At 34.4% G+C, this 25,633-nt stretch overlaps 1 protein-coding gene across 1 annotated transcript in view; it reads left to right on the forward strand.

Annotated features, from left to right (window-relative positions):
- Nucleotides 1-25,633, forward strand: part of ARMC3 (armadillo repeat containing 3) — a 129,410-nt gene that overhangs the window by 37,832 nt on the left and 65,945 nt on the right. Inside the window, exons 8-10 of the mRNA XM_044678928.1 lie at nucleotides 3,330-3,482; nucleotides 3,677-3,782; nucleotides 23,149-23,398. Of these exons, the coding sequence (XP_044534863.1) occupies nucleotides 3,330-3,482; nucleotides 3,677-3,782; nucleotides 23,149-23,398 (509 nt within the window). The remainder of the gene's footprint in view (nucleotides 1-3,329; nucleotides 3,483-3,676; nucleotides 3,783-23,148; nucleotides 23,399-25,633) is intronic.

Consider the following 25,633-nt stretch of genomic DNA (forward strand, 5'->3'; position numbering starts at 1 on the left):
TGACTTTGTGTTTTTGTTGATTGTTGAAACTTAAGCAATGGAGAAAATATCAATAACGTAGATTAAATATGAAAATATTTCATGCATATGGTTTTTTCAGGGAGCCAATTTTTAAACACTGACTGGCATGCCTTTGATTAACTGTCTTCAATTGGTAGACAGCTAGCCTCTTTCTTAAAGGTTAATTTTCATGAAGACAGCCTTAGAAAAGATTATATTCTCTAACACTATGAAGTATGCATAATAAATCAAAGAACTCTCTTAGGAAAAATCCCCAGGGCCAAATAGATTCACAAGTGAATTTTATCAAACATTTAAAGAACAACTAATCCTAATAATATATAAAGTATTTGGCAAAATAGGTAAAGAAGTCCTACCAAACTCATTTTATGACACAAAGATACTTCTGATACCTAAGCTAGGAAGAGCAAAAACAGAAGGAAAATTGCAGACCAATTTCCTTAATGAATATTGATGCAAAAATCTTAAATAAAATATTAGCAAAGAGATTATAGCAATATATCGCAAGGACCATTCACTATGACCAGGTGGGATTTATACCAGAAATGCTAGGATGGTCTAATATTAGGCAAATTATCAGCATAATTGACCATATCAATAACAAAACTAATAGAAATCACACGATTACCTCAACAGAGGCCAAAAACTTTTGACAAATACAACACACATTCCTATTAAAAACACTAGAAACCATAGGAATAAATGGGCCATTCTTTAAAATGATAAGTACTCTCTTTCTAAAACCATCAGCAAGTATCATCTGCAATGAGGATAAATTAGAAGCCTTCCCAATAAGATCAGTGATGAAGAAAGGATACCTGTTATCACCAAATTAATATTGTACTAGAAATGCTAGCTTAAGCAATAAGAGAATAAAAAGAAATTGAAGGAGCTAAAATTGGCAATGAAGTAACCAAACCATCACTCTTTTCATATGATATGATGGTATAGTTAGAGGATGCTATATAATCAATTAAAAACTATTTGAAAGAATAACTAACAAAGTTGCAGGATACAAAACAAATTTACAAAAATCATCAGTATTTATATATAAATATATATTATACATATACCAGCAATGTCCAGCAGCAAGAGATAGAAGGAGAAATTCCATTTAAAATAACCCTTGACAATATAAAATACCTGCCAACACAAACACAAACTATATGAATACAATTATAAAACAACTTTCACACAAAGTTAGATCCAAATAATTGGAAAAAACATTATAAGTAGGTTTAGCTTATATAATACAAATGACAATTCTATCTAAATTAATTTACCTATTCAGTGTCATACCTATCAAACTACCAAATGAGTATTTTATATAACTATAAAAAATAATAACAAAATTCATCTAGAAGAACAAAAGATCACGAATATTAAGGGAATTAATGGACAAAAAAAGTAAAGGACAAGTGGCCCAGCAGTATCAGATCTCAAACTGTACTATAAATAAACCAGTAATCATCAAAACAGTCTGGCACTTCCTAAGAAATAGATTGGTGAATCAATGGAATAGATTGGGGTAAAGGATCTTAGCAATCTAATGTTTGATAAACCCAAAGATCCCAGCTTTGGGGATAAGAACTCACTAACAAACAAAATGACAGAAACTAGATATAGACTAATATTTCATACCCTATATCAAGATATGTTCAAAATGGCTATATTATTTAGACCTAAAGGGTGATACCATAAGCAAATTAGGGGAACATAGAATATTTAACCTAAGATCAATAGAGGAGGAATAATTCATGACCAAAGAAGAGATAGAGAACATTATAGGATGTAAAATGAGTAATTTTGACTATATTAAATTTTAAAAGTTTTTGTTCAAACAAAACCAATGTAACCAAATTAGAATGAAACCTCAAATGGGGGTGGGGGGAATTTAATAGCAGATTTCTCAGATAAATGTCTCGTTTCTCAAATATATAAAGAACTAAGTCAAATTCGTAAGAATACAAATAATTCCCCAGGTGTCAAATGGTCAAAGGATATGAAGCAGTTTTCAGATAATAAAATCAGTTATCAATAATCATATGAAAAAATGTTCCAACTCATTCTTGATTAGAGAAATATAAATTAAAACAACTCTGAGGTACCAGCTCACACCTATCAGATTGGCCAAAATGATAGTAACAAAAAGTGATGCTGAAGGAGATGTGGCAAAATTGGGACACTAATTCATTGCTGGTAGAGTTGTAATCTGATCCAACCATTCTGGAAGTCAATTTGGAACCGTGCCTCAAAGGCTATAAAATGGTATATACCGTTTGATCCAGTAATACCACTACTAGATTTATATCCCAAAGAGGTGAAAAAAAAAGGCGGGGAAAAAGGACCTACTTGTAAAAAAAATATTTATAGCAGCCCTTTTTGTTTTGGCAAAAGAATTGGAAATTAAGGGGATGTCCATCAACTGGGGTACAGCTGAACAAATTGTAGTATATGATGGTGATAGAATATTATTGTGCTTTAAGAAATGAATGGGATGATTTCAGAAATACCTGAAAAAAGACCTTCATGAACTTCATGAAATATGCAGAAGCAGGGGAACATTGTATACAGTAATAGCAGTATTATGGGATGACAGTCATAATGATCCAGGACAATTCAGAAGGGCTTTTGACAAAGTGCTATCCTCTAAAGAACTGTTGGAGATGGAATGCAGATCAAAATATACTATTTTTCACTTTAGTTTGTATTTTTCTTTTAGATTTTTGGTTTTATATGATTATTCTCTTACAAAAATGAACAATATGTAAATATGTTTTGCCTGATAATACATATAACCCAAAACAAATTGCTTACCATCTACAAGAAGGAGGGAAAGGAGGGAAGGAGACAATCTGGATCCTATGACTTAAAAAAAACCTTTGTGGAAAAATTTTTATCACAAATATTTGGTAAAATTAAATCTTTTCGGGGGCAGCTGGGTAGCTCAGTGGAGTGAGAGTCAGGCCTAGAGGCAGGAGGTCCTAGGTTCAAACCCGGCCTCAGCCACTTCCCAGCTGTGTGACCCTGGGCAAGTCACTTGACCCTCATTGCCCACCCTTACCAATCTTCCACCTATGAGACAATACACCGAAGTACAAGGGTTTAAAAAAAATTAAATCTTTTCAAAAAATCTAATTCACTGGCTGAAAGACTAAATAGCATAAAAAAAGACTAGCTAGAAATTTTCTATTCTTTAGCCTCTTTGTCTGGAAGAACTTTGGTGATAATGTTTATTTATATGCTCTTTGCTCTTTCATGATAATTTTTTAAAAGCAATTTTCTTTTTTATTTTTGTTTATAAAAAGCTGAAAACAGAAAAGTTCTTCATGATCAAGGGGTGGAGAAATGTCTCATAACCCTTTTGGGAGCTGAAAATGATGGAACAAAAGTCGCTGCTGCCAAGGTGATTTCGGCAATGTCTGAGAATATAGGCAGCAAAGAATATTTCAATACTGAAGGTAATATGAAATATGTAATATTATAAAAATTGACAGAATTATTATCCTCTTGTCATTTGGTCATTTTTCTGTCATATCCAACTTGGGTTTTCTTGGCAAAGATACTAGAGTGGTTTGTCATTTCCTTCTTCAACTTATTATCTGCTTGTGCCCTAGAATTGACTTAGTCACATTTTCTATCTAAATTTTTAAAGGGATTCCACAGATAGTTCAGTTGCTGAAAAATGAAAATGATGATGTAAAAGAAGCAGCCTCTCAAGCTTTGGCTAATCTGACAACAGCAAATGCAGTCAATGCAAAGTAAGTTTAAAGCTCTTGTACCATTATTTACCATTTAACTCTTCAGCACTGCAAGCTGTCCCAGTGATCCTCTTTCCAAGGTAATTTTCTTAATCTTTCCATGTGGTCTGTTGCAGATCATTCTCTCTAGATCACTTATTAAGTGCATAATAAATCATGAAAAGAAAAAAATACTTTCTAGTGGCACTGAGAAACACCTGTTTTTTGGTTTGTTGAATTTATGGAGGCCATTTGAATCAGGCAAAATGATGAATGCCAGTTAAAAGTTTTTAAAAACGATCCCATAAAAAAGAAAAAAGTCAAAAGAATGTGATATAGAAAATGCCAATGCCTTTGATAAGAATTAATATATGAATACCAAAGTTATTCCACAAAACAATATACAAGTTATTTTCAGGAAATTCTTGAAAATATAATAATTTATATATTTAACACTGGCACTTTACAAAAAAATTCCTTTGGCATTAATTTTATTATTATTAATTTGAAGTTGGAGAAAAATGCTTCTCAAAGACATAAAAAGAAATCTTTCTTTTTCTTCCTCATTTTTTCTTCTTCTCCCCAAAACTTTTTCTCTTCCCATTTCTCCCAGAGAAATATTTTGTAATAGTGATATGAAATAGCAAAATTTAACAAGGCAAAATACATACTATCAAAGAGAAATAATAGTCCCTTTAAAATGTTTCCATGTTTAGAAATTCCTCAAATTAATATTAATCATCATTTCATAAGGGCATGCAACATTTTTAGAATATTGTGACATAGAAATAATTGTTTTTAAATAACAAATTTGCTAAAAGTTCAAAATAATCCTATTGGTGCAACAGAGCTACTAAAAAAATTATCTGTCTTTTCCAAGGAATTTGGAATAAACATTCTGGTATGATAAAAGGCTGTACTGGATTTTATCTTTACAAGGATTTAAAGAAATTCATAGAAAACTGGCCTTGGGCTAATTTTTAAAATAACAGTTCTTGAAGTTTTTTCCTTCAGTTTAGGACTGCTCATTTTGAAGATTCTATCATTTATATAATCTTTTTATGCTTTATAATCATCATGCTTAAATAAAACAGGACTAAATTTCGTTTGACTTTTCTTTCATATCTAAATCATTATGAAAGTAAATAAGATAGTGTCTAATAACACAAATTTCTCATCTGTTGGATCAGTCTGTTTTTTCATATTCCTAATTGCTACTATTCATTTTAACTTATCTTATTTTGTGTGTTTTTTCTCTGGGTAAAGGAGATGAGCTATGAATAAGGGCTATTCTCACAAGTCCTTATAGTTGCTGTTTTCATCACCTTCTAAGCTATTTAAGTTTAGTCTAACATGTTTGACAAAAATTTACATAAATTTTGTCATATGAATTGATAAAAATGTTTATCAGGAAAACCCTAATTTTAGCTATAATTTTGTTAAATTCTTCAATATAGGTGGAAGGTTATCTACATTCAACAAGATTAATGAAAACAAAGATATTTTCTATTAATATCTAAAGGCCTCCTATCAAAAGAGTTATGAATTTGTAAATTCATTCAACCTAATGGGAGGAAAATAACATAATCAAAACCAGAGAAAAAATGCTATGTATTTTTTAAAAATACTTCTCTACTGCTTAAAAAAAATTAAATTTCAACTTGTTCAGAGCACAGAAGGCACTGGACTAGGACTTCAGTGGGAAGTTTTTTTAACTGTCATATTTTCTAGAAGTTAATCTTAGATGCAGTAAACAGTGACCAACTAGAGCTTTGGGTTCTTTCTTGATTGCTTTTTTTTTTCAAATAAACCTGAATATCCTAGTTTGTTTCTTTTTTGTATTATAAATATTGTGAATGGGAATATAATTATCTCCAACCTTAAATATAGGAAACAGTTTAATTTCTTCTTGATGGTTTACTGCCATCATTATATTGATTATTGAGCTATACTGTAAGAGTGATGTCTCTGAGGACAAATCGAGGACCATGGTGGTTTTTCCGAATGCTCAATAATGAGTCTCCTGTGTTTTGGGTTTCTCTTCTTTTTGTTACCCTAAGTTTTTCTGCCTCTCTTTTTAATCATTCCTCAGTCATGTCTCAGTCTGCCTATGCCAGCCACTCTTCTCTTCTCATTTTCAATTTCTCATTTGTCAAAGGACAAAACTTATTAGAATTACATATAAAGTAAAATTAAAAGGCATTCTGAGCAAAGGCCTACTTACCTACACATTATTATTTTTCTTATGAATGAAAGTGCATGGAGTTTGCAATATCTATTTTGTTTGTTCAGAAGCCTTTGTTTGTTGCCTGTTCTCATCATTGTATTCTATAGGGAAATATATCTAGCAGACACCTACCTCTTTTTCTCCTGAAATCAGGAAAAGAGAAGTAGGTTGCTTCAATGAAAACTATCCCTTTTCTCCCATTTTCTACCATGGCCCCTTCCCTCTCAAGTCTCTATCCAGCTCTGCCTTCTCTTTCTATCATGCCTTTCAGGATCACAGTTCTGTTATTTTAAACAAACTTTGCATCACGGATCTAGAGCTGCAAGAAACCTTTGAGGTAAGTCCCAATGTTTTACAGATGAAATAACCAAGGCCCAGAGAGGCTAGTTTCCTTTGACTAAGGCCAAACTATCAGAATTAAAATGTGAACTCAAGTCCTTCAACTGACTGTAAAGCCAGTCCTCTTTTTATTTTTGCCTCCTTCCCTCCTCTGGCACTCATAGACATCTGGCTTTCCTTCTACCTCCTGCCATTCCCCAATCCCAGAAGACATTGTCATCCTTGGTCATGCCCTTTAGTACAAGATGTACCTCCTCTTACTATTCCTGGAAAGAGGGTAGTTGGACTTTTCCCCCACTGCTATTCCAAAACCATCTCTTTGCCACGTAACAACTTTTCCTCCTTTGAAGTCTTCTTGTTCCAGATATGACCATATCCAAATTCTGATGACAATTTTCTACTATCCCCAAATTATTCTCCCTCCTTTCTCAAGCAATGTAATACCTGTCTCACAGTCTTCCTCTCTCCACCAACCATTGCCCTCATACTTGTACTTCCATATAATTCTTGCTGTCCTCTCAAGTACTCTCACCTGGATTCTAGTTCATCAGCCTCCTCAATTGCCATGCCCTATACCAGGGCTCTTTTGAGGGCCAGATATGGCTCTTTCTGCAGGAGCCATAAAGTCAATTTTTTTTTCAGGCACTGTTACAGGAGCGCACACTTTGAGCACTGAACGGCTCTCACGAAATTATATTTTAAAAAATGTGGCGTTTATGGCTCTCATAGCCAAAAAGGTTGCCAACCCCTGCCCTATACCCTCACCATTAACCTCAGTCACACACTGGGATGGTTATAAACTGGATCTCACCATCTATACTTTTAAAATTCCTTCTATCTTTTCCTATGCTTTATTCCTCCTTCCCTTATTTTTTCTTGTTTCTCCTCACTCCTCACCAAACTCCAGTATCTCTTCTCAGCATTTTACCGGACCACTGGCCTTAGTCTGAGCTAATTACTAGTTGGTCTGAATGAATATAATGAGTTTATTGTCAAATGAGATAGTTTTGAAGCACTTAGTCTAGTGCCTGGCATTAATTAGATTGATTAATAGATGGTTGCTTCCTCTTCTCCCCATCATTTTCTCTAAATCCATTTCAGTAGCTTCGATTTGTTTAATCTCTACAAAAGTCCACTTAAATGGTTCTTGATCTTTGTAAATATATGCCCTCAAGGAGCTGACAATCATGTAAAAGGGGTGAGAGCAGGTCAAAAATCCAAGTTGTATGAGAACATTACAAAATAATATTTATACTGTAAGACCATATAATTGCCCAATTAACATTAAGTGCCTGGCAGAGTGCTAAGGTACTGCGGATGAGAAGTCAAAAATGAAACCATCTCTGCCCTCAAGGTGCTTATATTCTATTGGGTGGTGTACGTGTGTATAGGAAGAGCAGGGAGCTTTGTTCATGCTATAGAACAGGGATCACGAGCTCCACCCATCCCTTTATATTTTTGCTCCTGAAGTGATCTGCATGGACCAAAGGTGGCATCATACTATAGAATGGATTTTTAAAGAATTTCTTTCTTCCCTTTAAGTCAAATAATAGACTGACACCAGGGAGTGGCAGCTCAAAATAAAAGTCATTTTTGAAAACATAAGTTTAAACTAATTCTGGCTGGCAAGTTGGCTGTGGCTTTCTAATTTAAATTACAAATGATTGCCTCTGAAGCTATGTACTGACTTTTTCCCTCATGGGAAAAGAAACACACACACACACACACACACACACACACACACACAGTGTGTGCATGGCGATTCCATTGACTACCAGAAGGAGATAGTAGAGAGCAGCAGACAGAAGCAAAGAATATCCCAATAGATTGCCAAACATTAATAGAGCATTAAGCTAGCATCATGGTACCCAGCTGAGCAATTAGCAAAGTCAATGGCAGCCCCATCCAGCCAAGTGCAGTCTGGGACTCTGTGGCAGGAGCAATGAAAGGCAGAAATAGAGATGGTTTCCAATTGGGATAAGCCCTAGGAGTAACTGTTGTGCTTGCCACCACTTGCTCTCAATATATATACATTCTCCCACTTCCTACTTGTACTTCCACAGGGGTATGGGAATCTTTGGGAGGGTAGAACATTGGGGGAGAATTTTTCTTTTTATTTATTTTGCTACATGTTTAGTTAAATACTTTTCTTTGTGATAATGTTTCTGATTGCTCAGGTGAAAGAAACATTGGCGGACTTTTATGACATGTATTTTAGTAGAAAATGAACACAATGTACCCGAATTTTGGATGTTTTTTTTTATTGGGGGGGGACATTGAAGGAAGAAAGCCTCTGGTCCTACATATATAAAAATAATGTGGGGCAGCTGGGTAGCTCAGTGGATTGAGAGTCAGGCCTAGAGACAGGAGGTCCTAGGTTCAAATTCGGCCTCAGCCACTTCCCAGCTGTGTGACCCTGGGCAAGTCACTTGACCCCCATTGCCCACTCTTCCACCTATGAGACAATACACCGAAGTTAAGGGTTTAAAAAAAAACTACTGCACTAGAGAAAGGGCAAATTTAATATATTGAAGACTGGATAGGACAACAATAGTAATACGTCTAAATATTTGTGATTTCATGGATGTCTATGTATATTACAATGTAGACCTCAGCCTACCCCATACCTTCTTGTCCTCAATAATTCTTGTCCCTACTTTCTCATAAGTCTTCCATAGCATTTCTATCTTGGAGGACTTCTTCTAGGCTTTATAAAATTCTATGGCTGCCACAATCGTATATGGGCAGTCATTCTCTTATTATTCTGCTCTCACTGTTTGATCAGTCTTTTCTGATCTAATCCCCATTGCCTAGTCCTTACTGCTCCTCTGCCTTGGAACCAATACACAGTATTGATTCTAAGATGGAAGGGAAGGTTTTAAACAAAAAAAGAGAAAAGAAAACACATGAAGTCTGGAGATGGCATGTCTTATATTAGGAATAGTAAGGAGGCCAGTTTCACTAAATCACAGAGTACAATGAAAGAGACCTAAGGTGTAAGAGGACTGGAAAGGCAGGAAGAGGCCAGGTTATGAAGGGCTTTAAAAGACAAACAGAGGGGATTATATTTGATCCTGGAGGGAATGGTGGCACTGAAGTTTACTGAATAAGAGATGACATAGATCTGAACTTAAAGATCACCTTGAAAACTTATGTGAAGGATGACCTGGAGTGATGAGAGACATGAGGCAATGGGATCAATCAGAAGGCTTTTGTAATAGTCTAGGATCATGCCATCAAGCTGCCCTAGAGTCCAATACTTGGACTCTACTAGACTTAGATGTGCTTATAGGAAAAATAGAAATGATTCTAAAGATAGCAAAGATAAGAGCAAAGCAGCCAGATTGGACCAAGTTTACATAGGGATTTGTGCTTAAAGACAGTCTGGTTATGAGGCTACTGAAGGACTGATTCACAAGGGATTTCAAGCATCTAAAGATAAAAAAGATATAGAAAAAAATTTCAGACTTTATTAATATAAAAAAGACAACTGAGAAAACCTCAATAGCTACAAACCTATGAGCCTACTTTCCCATCTATACAAATTGAGGATATCCTTAATGAGTGAACAGGCAGGCTTTCACAAGCAATATTCTACAATGGACCATGTCTTTGCCACCTCTAAATCAATGGAAAGATGAAAAGAATACAAGATCTCACACTGCTGACCTGCTGTTGATTATGAAAAAAGCATCGAATTCTTGCTTAGCAAAGCACTCACTCTCTTCAACAAGCTATCTCCCCCTTTACACATCAAAATTATTCAAGATTCCTTGAAAAGTAGAACAGAAACAGTGCTTTTCATTGACCTTCTAATAATAAGCATCAAGTAAGGCCTAGAAAAGGAAGATGTGTAATTGCCAAAGGTGTTTGCCACTGGGATGGAGGAGATTCAGTGCTGAGACTAAATTGAAAAAAGATTTCCTGTAAGGCACTGAGGTTCTCCAGATGTTCATGTTTATGGCATTATACAAATTGTGTTGGGCTCTGGAACACTGCAAACCTCCTGGAAGAGATCCATAACCACTTTAAAAAGTTTGATCTAATCAGCAACACAGGAAAGATCAAATATCTAACAAATATCTACTTGCCAGATTTGGACATGCAGTTGTATGGATGGCCTACTGGACTTGTCTATATTTCAGATAAATTGACAATCAACTGAACACAGAATTAAACAGCAGGAGGACCAACTGCATTGCCTTCAGGAAAGTTGAAATTTAATTATCCCAAATTTTTCTCAGTAACAAAGGCTTAAATTTTAAATAACAATAATCTTTTAGTGGCATTTATATAACTGAGAAAGGTCGCCAAGTTATTAAAAATGAACATCAAATCAATGAAGACATGCAATGAGCAAACAAGACTTCATTTTGCTTATTGATTGATTGTGAAAAAAATGATTGAGCTGCATTTTTTATTCCTCTAATTTGTGTCCATTGGTAATATCACATAAGTTAATGCATGTATAGCACTTTGAAAACCTTAAAATACTCTACAGATGTGAGTGCACAGAACTGGAATATAGAGGGTAGGAAAGGTGGAGTGTGTTTACAGAAGTATATTGGCTGGAAAGGAAGGAGCCAAGGACTGAAATGACCCATGGCTATAGATACAGCATTATTATTTGTGTTATTTATTAACATAGATGTAGTAAGTGACCAAGGTGTACACCAAGATATTGTAAATCCCTGGTACGAAAGGATTAAGTCTTTTTCATCCTGGTTTCTAGGTTAGGTGGCATGGTAGCTAGTGAGAATGTGGCTAAGAAATTAGGGGATTAAACTCAATGTCCTCTTTGGTCCCTTTCAGCTCTAAATCTATCATCCTTTTCAGTTCTGGGGCTAGCTTACTTTTCATTTGTGAACTATGGACTTACTGAATTGCCTATAATACAGCATTTCATAGTCTGGACAGTTAAAAATCTTCATCAATTTGGTTTTTCCAAAGTGAATTTTGGGACTGATTTCTTTTAAATGGTTATGGATCTCATTAAGGAAAAGCTCCCTTATGATTCCAGTCACTGGAGAAAATCCACAAGACATCAGAAATGATCATTTTATATGCCTATTCATCTTTTTAAAATGTTTTTTGAGAATCTACCTGGAATTTCCTTGCTTAAAATATGAGAAAGGAACATCTGGACTTTTATAGATAATCGTCTACAATTGATCAAACCTTAACAGTCACACAATTGATTAAAAGATATTGAAAGCACAGGATTCCGTAATGTTCATTTTTTTTTTTTTTACTGCAAAACAACATGACACATTAGCCCTCATTATTCTCCTCCCCAAAACTGTCTCTCAATCCTATATTAATGTCACTCAATTCTAATTAATCCTATTATTTAATTAGATTATCTCATTAGAAATTTAAAAGAGAGAGATTTAGGCTTGCCAAAGGTATTTTCATGGAGAATGTCCTCCAGTCTAACTAGAAGAGGATTCTACATACATCTTCTATCATAGGCCTTTTATTTGGCCCTGTTTGTGTATAACATTGTGCTGATTTTTAGGAAGCTTCAGAGTACTACAATGTCATCAAAGAAGTGAGATAATGTGAACACACAGAGAGGAATTTAGAAGTTAAAAGAGCTACTATAAAATGAAGAACAAAGAAAATAGGAGATTTTGCCTAGGGGAAAAAAAAACTGTGATATAATCAAACAATACAGTTGCTATCTTTAGCCTTTTGTGCTTCCTTTACTACTTTGTTGGAGAATGAGCTATTTTTATGACTTCTTGGAATTTGGAATAGTTGTGCTTTTTCTTGGAAAAGTGAATATGTTCTTTTTAAAAGAAAATTACAAAGCATGTTTGCCTAATACCTTTCTCTCAAGTTAATCACATTGACTTTAATGCCCATGATTAGCATGTAGACCTTGCTTCAAATTAGTCACTAGGCCAAATCACCTTTCTAGAATTCTTTTGTTATTAATTTATAACATCACTGCCATCTGTTGGATTTGATCAGAATTCATTTCTGGATTTTACAAATGAATCGCACACTAGAAAGAAAACTTACTCTTTCCCAGTTGCATTATCCAAAACTGATTAATTTGGCCTTTTAGCCAATACTATTAAGTTTAGAAGGAATTATTATGTGGCAGATTTTTAAAAAATTACTATCCATACTATAGAAAATACAAATATTAAATAATATTTTATTCATCCAAATATTAAAATGCATTTTTTCCTTTTATAAGGTTAGCTAGAAAATTTTAAACTAAGAATGAGACCATATGTCATTATTTTTTCAAAAGGACTACATATTTTGCTAAAGAAAATATATGGCAAACTTGTCACAGATGTATACACTTGTAATGAATTAAAATGATCTATTTAGTCCAAGACACTTTCCCCCCCATGATAGCAAATTTAGGCAACATCTCTAATCCCTGTCAGACCTTTCCATCACTCTAGTTCCAAAGGAATTTCACCCTTTTAAACATTTTTTCCTTTGGTCATCAAACCGGTCCCTAGAAAAGTTCTTTGGGTCTCATTCTTTCGAGGAGAGCAGCATCAGCACTAAAGCCAACAGTTTCTCTTCCCACAGACAGAGCCATGGTTGTAACTCTTAATTCTGGTGCAGTGTTTTGTGGATAGTAGGCATTCAGTGAATATATGTTCATTGATTACTATTGTGCTGCTGCCTTGTAGAATGCCACAGAGCAGGAACTCTACCCTGGGGAATAAATTGCTACTGATGCAATGTTATTGGTGGTTAAGACCACAAAGAGCTGAGTGGCAACATCATGGATGGCAACAACATAGACCAAGAAGGATAGAGCATGTATCCCCAAAATAGTCAAATTTTTTTAAAGGGGGAGATCAATTCAATTCATCACATTTTTATTAAATGCTTATTTTGTACTGTAGTACTGTAGTACTGTAGTAGTAGGCTTTAGTGCTAAGGCAGAAGAGAGAAATCCACTCTCCCCCCAAAGTAATGAGAATATATTTTGTCATCAGATAAGTAAACGTTTAGAGGTCTTTTTATGATGATTCTGCATTAGGAATATTAACCTTTTTTCTGCATTTAGAAAAGAATTAGAGAACTGTCCTTATAATCTATAATCTGCATTGAACTTATATGTAAAATTAAAAAAAATGTAAAATTGTAAAATTTAAAAAAATGTAAAATTATTCCTGGAGTGACATATTTGCAGTAAGTTTCTTTGATGGAGATAAAAGGAAGCTAGAACAATAAAAAATTTCAAATAAATGAAGGTCTTCATCCCCAAAAGATATAATTTCTCTCTAATGTAATGAAACATTTTTTTCCTTCCTCTTCACATCCACATCTCTTTATGGTAAAAGAAAACAAAGAGGTTGCCTTAGTCAAGGATGCCTATTTGTTTATGTATTTTTGTTAATTATTTTATTCTATACAAAATGGCTTAACTTTGGACTTGTTTCGTTGCAGATTACAACCTGGAATAAGAATTGTTATTTTGATTACTATATTTTTAAAATTTATTTTCCATGGTTAAATGATTCATGATTTTTCTCACCCCTCTTCACTCCCCTCTCCAGGAGCTGACAAGCAATTCCACTGGGTTATAGATGTATCATTGTTTGAAACCTATTTCCATATTATTCATATTTGCAGTACAGTGATCTCTTAACATCAAAATCCTAATCACATCCCCATCAAATCACATGATAGATCATATGTTTTTCTTCTCTGTTTCTGCTCCCACAGTTCTTTCTCTGGACGTAGAGAGCATTCTTTCTCATAAGTTCTTCTGGATTGTCCTGGGTCATTGCATTGCTGCTAGTAGAGAAGTCTGTTATGTTTGTACCACAGTGTATCCATCTCTGTGTACAATGTTCTCCTGGTTCTATTCCTTTCACTCTGCATCAATTCCTGGAGGTCATCCCAGTTCACGTGAAATTCCTCCAGTTCATTATTCCTTTTAGGACAATAATATTCCATCACCAGCAGATACTACAATTTATTCAGCCATTCCCCAATCGAGGGACATCCCCTCATTTTCCATTTTTTTTTGCCACCACAAAGAATGTGGCTATAAACATTTTTGTACAAGTCTTTTTCCCTATTTTTTCTTTGGGGTACAAACCCAGCAGTGGTATGGCTGGATCAAAGGGCAGGCAATCTTTTGAAGCCCTTTGGGCATAATTCCAAATTGCCCTCCAGAATGGTTGGACCGATTTATAACCCCACCAACAGGATCACTATATTTTTTATGAAAAGGTCTTAAGCTGGATATAACGAAACAAGTTTTCAGATATAATTTTTCTGTTGGTGTTTTAAAAATAGATTAGGACCTTGCATGACAGGAGGGCAAGTGAAAGCTTGGTAACTTCAAATATATATATATATATATATGCATATATATATATATATTAATGTCTTCTTTTTGCAAATGAATTAGCAGAAGGTAAAAGGTTGATATCCAGACTCAATAAGCCTATCATTTAGTAAGTTTTTATTGGTTACTCATTGACCATAAGATTAATATACAAAGATGCCTGAGGTTAAAATGCATTCTAATGACAAAAACATGTAAATATAGATTATAATGTAGAACAGGCATATTTTTAAGGTGGAGTTAACATAACTAAAGTCTCCTAGCTATTATCTTTACATAGTGGTCTCTTTATTGCCATAATTTGTGTTTCTGACACATGCAATTTATTTCAACAGTATGGAAATAAGTGTGTCTTAATACTGACCTCTAGTGGATATTTAGGTTAAAAAATTGTATGGGAGGGGTGAGGTGAGGTTAGGACAAGACTACTTTATATTTTAATGTAATGCAAACTAATTTAATTTGAGATTTGTTCCATATGCCTAAAATAATATTTTAAACAGTGGTTTGTGATATGAAAACTGCAGTGCTGCTTTAACAAAACATTTATTGCTACATAAAATTTTGATTTTAATTGCATTTTTTATCTTAAAGATGTTATCACTCAAAGACATCTTGACACATTCACTGTGATCATAAACCAACTTCAAATGAACTATGTAATCATACAGGGTGAATATATTATTAATGCTTAAAAATATAAATTAACAAATGACTCATTTTGGTTTTTTCCTCTGTTGAAATAGCAGACTTTGTATATTTTGTTGACTGTGCATAATAGAAAAGATATGCTTTTGTTTATAAATTATTTATACAGATTTCTCTGCCGAGATCCAGAAACTTGAATTCTGGCCTTTTCAGTGTCTTATAATATATGTATGTATTTGTACATACATATATACATATATATTACTTTGATCAATTACAAAAACTAGTTATGCACCTCATTTAAAATTTTCCTTCTTAAAATTAATATTGTCTCATGGAATAATACTGATGTCTCAAAAGCAGCATAATTTCACTCACTGTATCTTTACATTTAAAAAAACTGGAAAATGCACTGTGAATGATGTGAATATAAAAGGTACTTAATAAATACTTCTTGGATGATTGACTTGAAAGATTATAGAGGACAGAATATTCCTAAACTGAAAAAAAAAAAACCAAAATCTTTACCCTTAACAGCTATTCCAGCAAGGAATAATTTTTTAAATCACTAAATAAGAGAAATTATTAAGAAAGCCAAAGGGGAACTGCAATATGTTTTGCTAGTCTAGGTCCTCACAAAGACATAGAAAGAAAACTATTGGAATTAGGGAAGTGGAAGTTCAGAATGAAAAGTTCTACCTGAGAATGCCTTCTAACCTTCTGGAACCACAGACCAGGGTCTGGCCAAGGATCCATAAAGCCTGCAATTCTTTGGCTTTAATTCCCTAATGGGATCAGAAGCTTTCAGGGATAGAACTGGAATGGTAATGATCTTGGTATGCCATGGATTAGACCACCCTGGTGCAGACTAGTTGGAGCAGACAACCTAATCATAGACCACGCTTACCTAGTCCATTCGCACATTATCTTCTACCAAGCTCTACTCACTCTACTGACTTGAGTTGCTTCTAAAGTACTCAAAGGACATTTCACTAATTCCTCAGGTCCAAGATAAATACATATCAATATCTACCCTTCCCATACCCCCCCCCCCCAAATCCTCAGTATTCCTTTTGAAAGTACAGAAAATCTGTTTCTTTTACAAAATCCCCATTGAGGAAGTAAGACTAAGAAAAGAGTAAATGCAAGAAAAGGCCAATAATGAGGAAATATTAGGATTATTCAACACAAATTCAGGGAACAAAATAATTCCACATCATTTATAAGCAAAGCCTCCACCAAAAAAAAATCATAGCTAGCTTTGCCACAAGTTCTAGTAAAATTTCTAAAATAAAGGAAGCAAGAATTTTAAATGGCCATATTAATGAAATGAGATCTCTATATAAAAGAATAAGAAATGAAGTGAGAGTGTTAGTGGGATATGGAATGGAAGAAGAATAAATAGCTTTAGTAGAGAAGATATAAAACCTTGCTGAAATTAAGTTGGACTAAATAAAAACCAATGACTCCATCACATTAGAAAGTATTGGAATGAAATTAAAATTAGAAGAATGAAAAAATCAGAAAAGATAAAATATCTTCTTTTATAAGTGACTTGGAAAAAGAGTCAAAGAGAAAATCTAAAAATTACTACCCTATCTGAAAAGCAGTATCCTTAAGTCTTTATTCCTTTGACTCCATTAAAAAAATTTAAGCCTATGTCCTAACTTAATATTATTTTTTACCTATTATAACTGCCCCCATGTTCCATGATCCTTAGCCAATGGAGTGATGATTCTATGATTCCATCATTTTTTTGAAAGAAAGTGTGGGGGGGGGGGTGCAGGGGGAAGAAAATAATGTCTCCTTAGTGGAGTAAGAAATTATAACCTGAGTTCTCACATAAACCTTTACTCTGAAAATATTGTGCTCCACTTTGGCACTTGAGAAAGTAGTGAAGTGATATGCCTTCACTTTTCCAGTTAAGTTCTGTGCAAAACTTAAGAGATTTATAACTGAATTATAAATGAAAAGGTTTATCTCCATGACTATGCCCAAAGGGCTTTAAAATACTACCTGCCTTTTGATCCAACAATACCATTGCTGGGTTTGTATTCCAAAGAGATAAGGAAAAAGACTTGTACCAAAATATTTAGAGCCAAGCTCTTTGTAGTGGCAAAAAATTGGAAAATGAGGGGGTGTTCTTCAACTGGGGAATGGCTAAACAAATTGTGATATCTGATGGTGATGGAATACTATTGTGTTCAAAGGAATAATGAACTGGAGGAATTCCATGTGAACTGGAAAGACCTCCAGGAATTGATGCATAATGAAAGGAGGAGAACCAGGAGAACATTGTACACAGAGGCTGATACATTATGGCACAAACATAATGGACTTCTCTTCTAGTATCAATGCAATGATCCAGGACAACCCAGAAGGACTTATGAGAAAGAATGCTCTCCACATCCAGAGAAAGAACTGTGGGAGTGGAAATGCAGAAGAAAAACATATGATTGATCACATAGTTCGATGGGGATATGATTGGGGATTTTGATTTTAAATGATCACTCTATTTTAAATATGAATAATGTGGAAATAGGTCTTGAACAATGATGATACATGTTTAAGTCAGTGGAATAGCACATCATATCTGGAGTGACATGGAGGGGGGTAGAACATGAATCATGTAACCATGAAAAAAAAAACCTCTTAATTAATTTGAAAAAATAAAAAATTAAATTAAATTGAAAAAAGGTTATCTAAATTTGGTGGGGCAGAGGAGATTGCAATTCTTGCAATCTACGGGTAGCCACAGATTATGCCTGACTATAGCCAGCAATTTCTAAATTCATCATCTATAAAAATGTTTGGAACATTTGATGTGAGAAGTATTTTTTCATCATTGAAGAATATAATTCTATACAATTCTAAATTTCCAAAAATTATTATCAACCTACTCTAGTGGTTAAAAGAACTAGATTGCTTTCATTGCTATAATGAATATCAAATTTCTGATTTTTCTAACCTTTATAATATAAACCAGAGGAAAAAAAAGTTCATCTATAGTACAATAACAAATACTTATTGAACACTTACTGTGTGAATTATATTATTATTATTATAGTATATTTTTTCAATTATATACATTACTCCCTATTAGAACTATAAAGCTACAAAAAATCATAAGAATTATCCAGTAATCTTGAGGAGTAAATAAATTTGAAGAAAGTAGGACTCAAGTGAATTATGTAATGATACAGAATAGTATGTAATCAATTATTCTATTGTAGAGTGCAGATAATGTGTTACGTTGGAACTAAAAGAAAAGGTGAAAGAGTTAACACTAAACCAAATTTAAAACACTGTCATTATCAGACTTACGTTTCATAGCATTACAATTAGAATCTGATGCTCCCTAGGAAGAAGCGAGTATTCTCCACCTAGAACTTCTTATCACAAAGAACCTTAGACTCGATTGTAATCAGAGAGTAAATTGTCCTCTTATAATTGTGTTTTGTCACTACACTGGACTTATTAACATAAAGTATGAAGAAGGTACAAATATCTGGATTTCTGGCAAAATGCTGTTGTTCTTACTGAATTAACATACTCATAATAACCCAAGTAATATACATACATACAGCTTAATAACATAATATACTTACTATACATAATAAAGAACCTCTCCCTGCCCCCTGTACAGTACTACTAATGACAGTAGAGATAATATCCATGTTAAAATATGTTAGAAAAATAGACTAATTTCATAATTTATTAAATACAAAAAATGTGGAGAAGCACCACAAAAGTAACTTGTTATATATTCTAACATCTTGACCATTATTTTATTTTATGATGAGAAAAACAACCAATTAACATGAAAACATTTTCTTCTGGGTAGGTCAGTGTATGGGTTTTTTTTTTTTAACATAAGAGTTGTATTAGAGGAATTAAGTAATGGAACTGAACATTTAGATCAAGAAAAAATTCATTTTCATTTGCAACTGAATTTGATTCACTCTACACTTAATTAAGCTTCAATTATGAAAAGGGTGTTGTGCTGTGCACTGAGAATACAAGACTGAAAACCATCATAGTTACTGGACTCAAGGATATGAAGGAAGATCCAAGGACTGATATGTAGGAAAAGATTTTATTTTCTTAGGCTTCAATTGACTTTTATAACAGTGATTTTCAATGTTGAGTAAAATCCAGACTTAATAAGTATATTGTAATATATCCTATCACTATACTTTTATTGTGATACTATTTTCCTTCGAACAGTAATAAAGACATCATAATACTGGTTGGCATCTCACAATTTCCTAAACACCACACATACTAAGGGTAAACACACTTTCTATTTTTTCCTCTATTTTTTTTTTATCATTTTGTTATGGGATACAAAATTTGAATGTCTATACTATTAGTTTTAGGGTGGGGAAACTACTCCAACTCCAGTATTTTACCAAGGTGGAAAGTAAGGCTCAAGAACACAAGGTAATGACAAAACCAGGATTTGAAACCCACGTCCTCTGACTCCAAATGCAGTGAGTTGCTCTGTCTAATATGTTACGTTGTGATTTAATTTAAGTGGCTTTGGCTAAAAAACAACAACTGCATTCCAAGAATTAGGCTATAATGGCAATTATATTGTATCACATATGTATAATATTTCATCATTAAGGGGAACCATAATCGGTTTGGGTATGTAATTCAGACAGTGTGCTACATCTTGGTTATTCCAGGATTCTAAATGCCATGCAAATATAGTAGTGTAGTAAGGATGACCAGTTTCATGCTTAAAAATGGATCAGTTCAATGAATTTGCTACTTGAAATATTAACCTTGCTGGAAAAACTAACCAGGATAATTGACAAAAGTGGTGATCCAAAGAACTTTACAAATGACTGTGTGAGCTCTCAAATGAGAAAGCTAGCATTTGTATGTATATGATATTTATATGGATTAAATTTGGCCAAAGATAAACAGAACCAGAAGCAAGAGCAGCATTGCCATCAGAGAATTATTCCACACCATCTGGACAAGAAAGAATAGATGAGTTTGGGCACCAGATCCCAAGTCTGGCACAGAGGTATGATATAACAGTGGTGGGGGGGGGGGGGACTTTGATCATCCAGATATGTGTTGGAGTTCTTTAACTACACAAAGCAAAGCTATTAATAATTTCGTAACTTGACTAAATAATAAATAACATCCTTCAAAAAGTGAAGAAACTAATTATAGGAACTTTTTCTTCTGGATCTGATTTTTAAATTTTTTTTCTTTCTATATTAAAAAGAACCTATTAATAAACAAAAGTCATCACTATACAGTTTACAGATTATTTTTAACAGTATATTAAACTCAACAAACTTAACAATTAAATTAACAAATTAAATTTAACCAAATTGTCTTATGTGGCTTTTAAAGCTCTTTTACAGTCATCCTTTCTTCCTATCTTTCTTGTCTTCTCACATTTGACTCTCACACCAGAGTGTGGTCCAGTAATACCAGACTACTTAGGCTTGTTCTTTTCTCATAATACTTAATTTTCCATTTCTGTGACTTAACACTAGATTTCCTTGATGGTTGGAATGCTCTGCTTCATCGCTTTTATCTACCATCCGTGACTTCTTTCAAAATACAGCTTGAAGGTTAACTTCTGCAAGAGGCCTTCTGGTCCTTATCCTCCCGCTTCCCCTCCAAGTCACTGGAGCTTTCCTCTCTAACGTTACCTTTTCTCTACTCTGTATGCATCTTTTACGCTTATTTATTAAATGCTTTCTCCTCCATCAGTACTGTTGGTGGTTTGAATTAAGTGGCTCAAAATATTTTCCAAAGGGGGGAAAATGGATTTTTGAACTGAATTTTAAAACCTACCTTGCAATCAGAAGAATGAACATAAAGAGATCAATGCCAATTCACATTAAAAATGTAGAAAGTTTCAGTTTTAATTAACAATTTATTGAAAGTAGTAAAATTTGTTGTTATTCATGAATACATCTACTTACCATGTAAGTTGATAATATATTTTTATACTACATGTTACATATAGTATATGACAGTATTGTGTATTACATATTGTTATAAAGAAAAAAGTTAAATTATATGAATGTTCAGTTCAGTTTTTAGGAACAGAAGTCAAACGCTGTTCCAGGGATATTCTAAAGGGAAAGATACCTAAGGAAAGTATAGAATATGCTTTCCCTCTTCACAATATTTTTATTCAAGTTAAATCAATTTAAAGTAAGCATTTAAGCAGGAAGAAAGTAGACTATTATGAAATGGTCAAATTAACATGAAAAAGCAAGTATATGTGTAGAAGGGACATGGGTGTGTAAGGCTTATCTAAGTTCCTTTATTCTTGCCTATTATTTTTCATATTGTTCCAGTGTTTTCTTCTCTCTTGTGGAAGAATGATCCAATGTAAATTATAAAAGTCATATTCATATTAAATTTTTTGGCCCTCACCTTTCACAATGTAAGATCGAAAACCAACCTTTTAGTCCACATGTTGGTTCTTCTGTTATCGAAAGCAAGATACTTAGATATTCAAACAAATCTATAATCTCATCAATCTGGCTGTTCTCCTCCAAAATACAGACCACAATCCATCAATGCCACCAGTGCAGGACATCTCCTCAGTGTGTGTTAGGCCTTTTGCAAGTTCTCACATCACAAAGGTGACTGTGGAAAAACCTTTAACTTAAGTCCAACCTTTGCCATTGCCCATTCTCTTATCATTTATTTCTTTGATACCTTTCACTATTTTTCTTTGAAGTTTCTTATTGATTATATGCCTAACCATTGCTCTATATAATATTCATTTTTAATTCTCTGGAGATAATTATATTCCATATCTTATTGCTATATTGGTAGAATGTTGATTTTTAGAAGATGTCTTTTATTCTTATTAAACCTAAAATAATCTATATTTCATAGAATGGAATATTTAAATGTAAATTTATTATTGTAATTTAGTCAATAATTTAAATTCTTCTAAGTTTTAAAGAATAAAATTAAACTTTTCTTTCCCTAGTTAAAATTTCTTAATTGTCTTGTAATTTTATTCTATGTTTCTTGAACTTTAAGTGATGAAAGCAAGCCTATGAAGTCAGTTTCCTTAAAAAAGAGGTGTTTGAGTTTTCAGTAATGTGGGGAAATGCTTTTGATTCTAATAATTAGCTAAATGCACAATGAGTCAGCTTATTATATTAGAAACAAGACTCTTTAAAATATGGCACTGGGAGTGGGGCAGCCAAGTGGCTCAGTGGATTTAAAGCCAGGCCCAGAGTCCCCAGAGGTTCTAGGTTCAAATCTGGCCTCAGAAGTCACTGAACCCCCATTGCCTAGCCTTTACCACTCTTCTGCCTTGGAACCAATGCCCACGAATGCATGTATTTAGTTTAGTAGATTTAGTTGAATACTTTGTTTATTTAATCAGAGAACCTATTTGCAAGATGAGATTTAGTGCTTTGAAATGACTTCCTTTCTACCAGTGATTATCAACTAACTTGAGGATAATTATTAGTTTGCTATCATAGACATTAATGTCTTTATTTACCTAAAAAGGACGGTTGGTGGTGTTCCCTCTACCCATTTTCAATAAAGTAATGCGTAAGAACATTCACAGAATTTTCTTCTTACTCTACAGTTACCACTGGACAGTGGAAATTCCCATGGAACATTTTATACTCTTTTAAAGAGCTGCCGAGAGAGCAGCATTCCAATGAATTCATATCTGAAAACTGTACAGGTTACCTTGAGGATCCTGTTGTGAAAAACTCTTATGATTTATGTGAACAAAATTAACATTTCATTGTTGTAATTATTCAATAGAGCATTTGGAAGATGGTTTCATCACCGTGTCTTTTTCTCTGCATTGCCAGCGCTGCTGCTGAAGCTGACGCAATTGAGCCCTTAATAAACATGTTAGGCAGTAGCAGAGACGACAACGTTGCCAATGCTGCCACAGTGCTGACAAATATGGCAACCCAGGAGAACCTGCGCCAGATGATCCAGAACCAGAACTTCATGCGTGCCATCATCATGCCCCTGAACAATTCCAACCCCATGGTCCAGAGTAAAGCAGCTCTCACCGTGGCTGCCATCGCATGTGATACGGATGCAAGGAATGAGGTGACAATTTTAATACCCTTCATTCTCATATACCATTCAGCATCTACTGAGAGACTGGCATGATTCTTTTTTAAAATGTACCCAAGAATCCCAGAATTCAGAACTTGCAGGCACCTTAGAGATTCCTCTCATTCACCAAGGCTTGGAGAGGTCACTGCTGGTTGTAAATAGGAGTGTCAGGAGTTAAACACTCACAGCCTCTGTTTATGAGCCCATTATTTCTCCTCATACATTGTGCTGCCTGCCTCTCAAGGTCTCAGTTAAAAATCATGAGCCATTTTTAAACAGAAAAACTTGAGGCTTTTCTCCATGAGCTCTCTCTTTTCCCTCTTCTTCAGCTTCTCTCACTAAGTGCCTTCTGTCGCTTTCCTTCCTCACCCCTGTCTCACATGAAGTGATCTTCCTGGTTATCAAGGCCAACTTCTCTACTTCAAGGAATCCCATTCCATCCCATCTCCTCCATCGCATAATCCTCTTTGTCATCCCCACTCTTTCATTTATTTTCAATCTCTCCCTCTCCAGTGATGCACTTCCTACTGCTTATAAACCTGTCCACATCTCCCCTAAAGTGAAAAAAATTCTTCATCTGATCCTTCCATTCTCATCAGTAGTCTGCATTTTGTAGTTAATAGCCTCAAAAAAAAAGCTCATCTTTCATAGATGTCTAGACTTTCTTTCATCTTACTTTCTTCTTAACTCAATAAACTTAATCCAGCTTTCCACCTTATCCTTCCACTGAAACTGCTCTCTCCAACATTACTATTGCTCTCCCTGGTTGCCAAATCAAGTCTGATCACTCTTTCCTCAATATTCTCTTCTCTCCTCTCCTGATTCTCCTCTTATCTATGTGACTGTTCTTTCTCTGTCTCCTTTGCTGGATCTTTCTCTGCTGACCTCCAGTCTCTTCTTTCAAAGTGAATGTCTAGTAGACATCTTAAACTCAATGTATCCAAAACAGATCTCATTATCTTTCCCCTAAACCCTGCCTCCTATACCTCCCATCTTCCCTGTTACTTTAGAGGTCAATACTATCCTTCCAGTTCCTCAAACTCACAATCTAGGAGTCATCCTGGATTCTACACTATCTCTCCTCCATCACCTCAACCCCATCCTAAGCAGTTTCCAAGGGCTGTTGATTTTGCCTTTGCAACATCTTTTGAATATATCCCTTTCTCTCCTTGAACACCACCATAGTACCCTGCTGAAATTTTTCATTCCCGCAGGCCTCGTGAAAACACCTAATAGTGCATCCATCTCCGTCAAGTCTCTCCTCATTCCAATCTATCCTCCATTCAGCCCCTTAAGTAAAAAATGCAACTTTTATCATTTCACACCCCTACTCAGTAAGCTCCAGGGACTCCTTATGCCTCCAGTATCAAATAGAAAATATTTTGTTTGGCCATACTTTTTTGGATGGAACTCTTTCCTCAAGCCCATGGGTTTTTAGCTCTCTATGTGTGTAGATACATATTAGAAAAATACACTTACAGTGTCTCCTTGGATTTCCTAATCATTCTTCAATCTGTTTTTATTGTTATTTTGCTATCTCCTGCCACAATTATGAGAGATCTGGCCATTTCTGGTTCCTCTTTCTCATCCTGAAGACAGTCTGAGTTGGTATCATTTCATAATCATAGTCTTTCCTTAAACATCCTAGAGGTTTCTTCTTGTTAAACATATCTTATTGCACCTCTTCTTAAAATTAGAGAGCAATGGAGGAGATTTTGAATGCCTGTTTGGGTTTAAATTATTTCACTTTGAGGGCAGCTGGGTAGCTCAGTGGATTGAAAGCCAGACCTAGAGATGGGAGGTCCTAGGTTCAAATCTGACCTCAGACACTTCCCAGCTATGTGACCCTGGGCAAGTCACTTAAACCCCCATTGCCTAGCCCTTACCACTCTTCTGCCTTGGAGCGAATATGCAGTATTGACTCCAAGATGGAAGGTAAAGGTTAAAATAAATAAATAAATAATTTCACTTTATTTCATGTGCAGGCAATTCCATGAGCTGGGAATATCTTGATTATGAGCATGTCTAAAATGAAGTTATGCAGGCAAAGGTTTTTGCAGATTTTAAAGAATTACATTGGTGCCAGAATGGTATCAGAATAACAAATTATACTCATTGAGACCTCCCAATTACACAACAAACACCAAAATTGTTCCCCTATCAGCCCTATCCTTTCCCACTTAGCAAAAAAATGATTTGAAAAAAGGTGAATTGTCAGAATCAACA

Source organism: Gracilinanus agilis, chromosome 5, assembly GCF_016433145.1.
Source record: "Gracilinanus agilis isolate LMUSP501 chromosome 5, AgileGrace, whole genome shotgun sequence".
Taxonomy (NCBI): domain Eukaryota; kingdom Metazoa; phylum Chordata; class Mammalia; order Didelphimorphia; family Didelphidae; genus Gracilinanus; species Gracilinanus agilis.